At 57.2% G+C, this 6902-nt stretch overlaps 1 protein-coding gene across 1 annotated transcript; it reads right to left on the bottom strand.

The window, feature by feature from the left end:
- Window positions 1-534: 534 nt before the first annotated feature.
- FAAH2 (fatty acid amide hydrolase 2) lies at window positions 535-6899 on the bottom strand (the record flags this gene model as incomplete). Its single annotated transcript, XM_009699090.1, has 9 exons — window positions 535-710; window positions 1441-1635; window positions 2308-2419; window positions 3342-3461; window positions 4182-4299; window positions 5136-5271; window positions 5792-5911; window positions 6347-6538; window positions 6830-6899. Coding segments are annotated over 9 exons (1239 nt in total), but the record flags the coding sequence as incomplete, so codon positions are not given.
- Window positions 6900-6902: the final 3 nt, after the last annotated feature.

The raw sequence follows: 6902 nt of genomic DNA, 5'->3' as shown, positions 1-6902 counted from the left end.
CCCTGTGGCAGCTCAAGGAGGCTGCAGGGGCCAGCAAGCCTGTGGTGCACAGGGTACAGTCCCAGCCTTGTGGGCAGGGTAAGGCCAAGGAGGATGGATGCACCCCAGAGGCCCCAGGGTGGTGCCGGGCAGTCATCCCTGAGCAGTCTGGCAGCACCTCCTCTCCCCAGCCTTCAACTCAGTGCCTTCAAAACAGCAAACGTTACAGAGACGGCCATCTCCGTGCCCAGGACAAGACAGGTGCCCGCTGCAGGCAGGGTGCAGGCAGAACACTGTCAGCCAGTGGCACTGGGGTGCCTGAGGGGCCACGGGGAGGGCAGGTCTCTCCCTGGCAGAGGGTGCTGCAGGGAGGAGACGACTCCAGCAGCAACAGCCCAGCTTCCCCAGGGGCTGGAGGCACTGCCGGCCGCTCCAGGAGGGTGCACAGGGAGCGAGCAGGTAGTGCCACGATGGGATAGGTCATCGGCACCCGCCACCACCTCGCTGGGCACCGCTGTCTCTGTCCTTGCCTCCCTGCAGTGCCAGGAACCCAGGCTAAACTTTCCCAGGTAAAACCCATCCTCCGAAGGCCTTCTCCAGATACCGGGCTACCGCCAGTGTCAGGTGGTCGTTGTAGGAGGCTGCCACCAGTTGGATGCCCAGCGGCAGGCCTTCGCTGCTCAGGCCCAGTGGGCACTGCGTCACTGGCAAGCCCAGGACATTGAAGATCGCTGGAAGAGAGAAGGCTGCATCAGAGCAAGCACAGCAACCGAGCTAAATCGCTGCCTGGCTCTCCCACCCCAGGTAGGTAGCTGCTGCCACACACGGCACCAGGCTCCTCAGAGCTGGTCCTTGCCGGAGCAGTGCAGTCAAGGCAGGCAGTGCAGAGACATGATGACAAGGGGACATGGTTGGCCTGAGGTTCCCAGCGCCCACATCACATATGCAAACTGCACTCACAAGTGATGACACACTTGTGGCACTTGCCATGTCAGGCCAAAATTTGCTTTGGGACACTCCTGCCCCAGGCACCATTACTCCAAAGCCAGACAGCACTGCAAAGCAGTGCTGGCATCAAGCAGCTCAAGCCACAGGAAAGCCACGCAGAGAGCCCCAGACTGTACCCCAAGAGATGCAGTGGCTCTCTGTGCCAGCAGTAACAGTGCGAGCACATCCCTCTGGGGCAGGGTGGCCCCCCCCCACCCCAAGATCAGACATGTCAATTCAACCTGCCCCACTGTGGACAGCAGGTACAAATGTCACACAGTTTTTAAAGCATGACCATAATCCGTGCCCCACGTTCTGGAGCAGTGAGACATCCCTCTGCACTGCAAAGCCCACTGTCACTGATGGAAATACTCTGGGTAAAATACCCTGGCTCCCAGCCTGCGCTGCTGCAGCAGGTGAGGGCATGCCTGCAACCCCTGCCTGTACCCCAGCAGGGGAGTCAGAGCTGCTCACCTGTGTAGGCGAAGTTGAAGGGCATGCATATGGGGGAATGGTGCCTGGGAGCTATGGTGGGGTGGGAGGGGTAGAGGAGCACCCCGTCCGGCCCCAGCAGGGCCTCCATCTCTTCCTGCAGGCTCTTCCCCATGCTCACCAGCTTGGCATTCCCACCAGGGTTGAGTTTCATCAGCTTCTCCGTCAGCCCCAGGGCTGCAGAGCAAGGGCACAAACAGGAATAGAGAATGAGCAAGAGGACCGTGGGTTAAGCAGTCTAGGAAGAACATTGCCCGGCCACACGCAGCATCCCCCAGCTCCTAGTGGGAACCCCCAAAGTCCCTCTCCCTGCTGGCACATCGGCTACCACAGTGGATTGCCCCCTGCACTGCAGGCAGGGTCTCCCCAGCCTTGCCAAGGGAAAGGATTTCATCCTGCCCATTGCTTCAAGTTTTTCCAGCCACTGGGATTGAGCGGAACTGGTGGAGTGACCTCAGCACTCATTAGACAGCAGCATGATGGCATTAGTTAGGGCTCTCTGGTATCTGCTGCTATGAAACGGGACCACTGCAGACCCCTGACCAGCTTCCCCTGAGCCCCAGCAGTTCTGGCAAGGCACTCAGCAGGAGAAAACCCCCCCTGCAGCTCCATCGTCCTCACTTCTTCTCCCAGGATATCCAATCCCATTTATCAAAGATCCAGCCAACTCCCCCTTGAGCATGTGTGTGACTTGAAGACATCAGTTGTCAACTACAAAACAACAGTCTGAAGCTGCTCAGTGCAAACTCTGGAGTCCCTTCGCAGGGCACTGAAGGGCACTATTTTCATTTAACAGCTTGCCCGCCCCACCACCACCTCCGTGTGCCCGAGGGCTCTTCCCGGCCTTACCGATAGCTGGGAGAGTGTGGGATGACATCCCCACGAGCCATTTCATCAGCTCCCACAGTGGCCACACCGGCTTCCCGTGATCCCCCAGCAGGTCGGTGAAGAGCTGTGCCTCCTGTAACACACACAGATGCTCCCTCCATCAGCGCCGTCAGCTAGCGTGCGATGGGGAAGAACAGGCTGACAAAAGACAGTGAAGTCTCCAGCTGTCCAATTATTCTGACGCAAGCTGTTCCCATTTTCAGAGAAAAGATGCCCGTCAGGAGTGTTACACAGCTCTAGCACTAATCCAGGGCGGCAGCAGGAGCATCCCTCCCTGCCAGAGACAGCAAGAAGGGGACCTCGCTCTGCGGAGGGAGAGCCCCCCAAAGCAGCACCTTTCAGTACCCCTCCTCAGACATGATGCAAGGGATGATGCTCCAGATAATATTTCCTGGAGGCATTTACTGCTGCTATATGGCTGTGGAATCAGGAAAAAGGAGGCAGAAAAGGCTAGACATGCTCTCCTTAGCAAGGTGGGCTTGGTTTATTTTTCACCACTGCCTGCGTGGCAGGGATGCACAAGGTATAATACTCCTGAGGGTTTATTTTTGCTACAAAGTACTTCCACGCATGCACAGACCATGGCATAGTGCCTACAATTCAGGGAAAAAATAACATATGCAGGCCTGCTGCTGAAAAACTGCTAATCCCCCGCCTCAGTCCCAGCATCCTAATGAGTAGTAATCCCAACGTACAACATCAGAGGACACAGCACAGAGGTAAGAGCGAGGCAGGACACTACTTGCTTGGCTGACTTACAACTTGCACAAAAAAGGCTGACATGCTAAAATGGCCTCTCCTTCCCTAAACCATGTCGCTCCTCTGCTGGGAGCCACATTGTCATCTTATGGGAAAGGAAGGGAGAAGGGGCTGTGTAGCAAAGAAAGCCTCCGGTCAGGTCTGGGAAGCCTACGGCTCTCCACAGTTCGCCCCAAACAGCTGATTCTTCCCTGCTGCCACCCAATTTGTGCCTTCGCCAGCTCAGTCTGACACACCTGCCCATCGCTGTCCTTCGACGACATCATGGCTGACCAGATCTGGAAAGAATACTTCATCTTGTGGATTGTCACGTGCTGAACTTGAACCCCCAGCTCACCTTCGAGGTGCTCCACCACCTAAGGGGAAGAGTGGGAAGGGTTTGTTTCCACAAAGATGTGATGTACCACAGTCAGTCCATGGAAACGAGGGACAGGAGAGTGCCTGGGAGCAGCTTCTCTCCACTGCCAGGCAGGGGATCCCGCAGCTCCTGCCCGTTCCCCTCCGCCCCGAGCAGCAGGACCTCCTCCATCTGGTAACAACCTCAGAGCTCCCCAAACAGCCCTCCACGCCACCCCCAACGATGTTCCAGAGAAACAGCACAGAAGATTTCAGTGAAAAACAAAAAACTTCCTTTGCATGACTAAATGCCAGGGAGCAACCCTGGGAAGACAGCAAACACAAAGCCATGCCTTTGCCAAGCAACGTGCCCCCAGAAGGTCTCCATAACATGGAGACGAGACACTAAGAAAGCAAAATACAGCTGTTGCAATGGAGATCGGGCCAAAAACTTTCAACACCCTGGTGCACTCCAACACATGGGTGCTGCTGGCAAGGGCATCTGCAGCCGCTTGCAAGATTTTCCCTTTGTCGCAGAAGAAGAAAGTCTTTCCACTTTTTTTCCCCTGGAAGCACAGGACTGGGACTCGAGGCTGCCTCCACAGCCCTGCAGCCCTCCATCCCTGCCAGACCCTGCGGTAGCCACGCACAGACCGTCTCATCTCAACTCCTCAGATTGTTCTCCCCAGGTTTTATCTCCAGGCTGACCCCAGTGAGAGCCAACCTCTGTTCCCTCCTACCTTCTTTTGGGCCTGCAAGATCTCCTTGTCCACAGGCGACACAAAAATGGACCCGCCGTCATGATCCATGCAGTGAAATTTTATTTTCTCCAGCAACACTTTTTCATTCAGCTTCAGCCTGGGAAAGGAACAGCACTTTACTCACAAATCCATCCCTGGCTCCTCCCCAGCTGCCAGAGCTGCTCAGACACTTGTTAATGCGTCCTCAGGATGCCCGATATGTCCTGAGGACACCCTGCTCTACCCATCAGGGTGGGAAGGAGGGTCCCTGAACACACACAGACACCTGCTGCCCACAATAGTCCAGATGCTTGCCTGTCCTGTCAGTCCCAGCTAGTTCTGCGTATTTTTTACTGTCAGGAAAGTCCTCATCTGTCAAGATGCATCTTGTAATTACAGACCCTGGCCACGGCCGAGGTTGGGATTGCACCACAAGAGCCACGGACAAACAAAAGTGGTAACACAGAAACCAACTGCGCACAGGCTGCAGCAAGAAGCAGGACCTGCCGAGTCCGCCCCATCTCCGCTCTGCTCCTCACTGGTACACGCACATAAAAGGCTGCTTGGTTGCATGAAGCCGTGCAGTGACCAAATGGGGCCATGGTGCGGGATGGAAAACTCATTATTCAGCAACAGGAAGAAGCACACTTAAAACCCAAAAGAAAGGCCAGCCCCAGGAGGGAAGGGCTGTGCTGGATGGCGCTGGCTGAAGCAGCTCGCAGACGAAGTCTTCCTGCGAGAAGGACCTGGCTGACCACGGCTGCCTGTTCCCCAGGGCAGGTGGGTGGTGGGAAGGACAGCCCCAGCTGCAAGGGTCCTGCTTGTGGAGGAAGGAAGCCAGTAACAAGCAATCTGGGTGGTGCAGACCGGTCCTGTACACCAAATAGGACTAGATGTGCTGGCCAGAAAGTAGCGGAGACCATTCAGCAGCTTGAAGCAGTAGGAGCAACTTACTTGTTGACTCCAGGACCAGCCATGACCCTCAGCATAGGCTCCAGGTCCTCTGCGTAGCGGCACATGGGCCCCGTGCACAGGAAGCTGGTCCGCACCCCTCGAGCGTTTGGGAACTGGCCGTCGTTGGGCACCACCCCTGTGAGCACAGAGGGGGGCGTTGGGTACCACTCCAGGAGCATCCGAGAGCACCCACGAGAATCGCTTCCAGCCGGGGTAAGTCAGGCAGGAGGACGGCCTCCGGGTGCAGGGGAAAGCTGCCGCTTAGGGACTGCACGCATCGGCAGCGCTTGCAAGCTGATGGCAAGGGACATGGGGTGGGGAAAGGAGGAAAAGCACCCAGCCGGGACACCAGCTGCCAGGGAAACACCCCAGCAGCAGATCCTGACCTTGGGAAAGTATCCCACGCTGAGGATGCCATACCAGGGGTAGAACACCTCCCACACACTTGGCATTCTGCCACCAAATGGCTTCCCACTGCTAAAGCCAGGTTGTGCTCACGCAGCCAGCCTCTCCCGTGCAAGAAGCTACCTGTCCCCGTACAGCTATCCCACCAGAGAGAAGCACAGGAGTGTCCCGGACAGCTTCCTCCCACACCCCACATTCCACCTCCTGGCATTTCTGCTGGGGAGGAGAGGAGAAGCCCACGCCTGCTTTACCTGTCGTGGGTTTATGGCCGAAGACTCCGTTGAAGAAGGCAGGCATCCGGATGCTGCCACCGATGTCAGAGCCCACACCTATGACGGAGCAGGCAGCTGCCAGGACACCGCCCTCCCCACCTGCGTGGGAGAAAACACAGCACAAAATACCCACAAGCTTATAGTGCAAATCATCCAGCAAAGCAGGAGCATCTCACAGCGGCCACTTCCCTTTGCAGGCAGATGGGGTGGGAGCCGCCCCGGCTTTAGCAATGTTTGGGGGACAGATGGGGAACATGGGCCAAAGGGATTTTCTTGCCGAAGTGCCACACCAGCACTGCTGTTTGCACGTTGAGTAAGCCAGAGTGAGCCGAAGCGATGCCAGGTGTAACACCTAGGAGGTGCAAAGCAGTTGGACCTCCGAATGGCCTACTGCACAGCCCAGGAAAGAGGCCCATGAGCTCTGCAGGAGCCCAGCAGCAAGTTAAAGCAGCGTGCAGAGGACTTGGGAACACTTTCCTTCCTGCATTTTAACCTGCTGCTTGTGCAGGCCCACGCTGAGGTGCTGGGGCTCACCTGAGCTGCCGCCCACGATCCTCTGCAGGTCATAGGGGTTGTTGGTCCGGCCATAGACCCTGTTGCTGGACTCGTACCACATGCACAGCTCGCTGCAGTTGGTCACACCCAGTGGGATGGCACCGGCCTGCTTCAGCCGGGACACCACCGTGGCATCTGAGGTGGCAATGACGTTGCGGCGGTTGACCAAGTTTTTTTTTGGGTCAACAGATGGAGGGAGGCGTTAGGGCCAGCTCCCCCGAGATCACCCTGGGGGCAGCAGGCTCCAAGAAGCAGGTGCCCAGCAAGGGCTGCTCCTCTGAGGCACCACAGCCCCCACAGCATTTGGGTGCTAAGCATGAACACAGGCACACAAGCCCAGGCGAAGGGAAGCTGCTTCCCTCCAAGTGCCCTGCCACAGCCACCCACCACCCTGGGGAGCACGTGGCTGAGAGGGAGCGAGTCATTACCCGTGAAGCTGGAGAGAAGCAAGGGCAAACCCACCGTGCAGAGAAAAGGCCTCCTTGACGGTGATGGGAACCCCTAAGAAGGGGAACTTCTCCTCCAGGTAGTCATC

This window comes from Cariama cristata, unplaced genomic scaffold (assembly GCF_000690535.1).
Source record: "Cariama cristata isolate BGI_N322 unplaced genomic scaffold, ASM69053v1 scaffold14464, whole genome shotgun sequence".
In the NCBI taxonomy this organism is placed as follows: domain Eukaryota; kingdom Metazoa; phylum Chordata; class Aves; order Cariamiformes; family Cariamidae; genus Cariama; species Cariama cristata.
The sequence above is the reverse complement of the archived record's forward strand: the minus strand, read 5'-3'. Positions and strand labels throughout refer to the sequence as shown.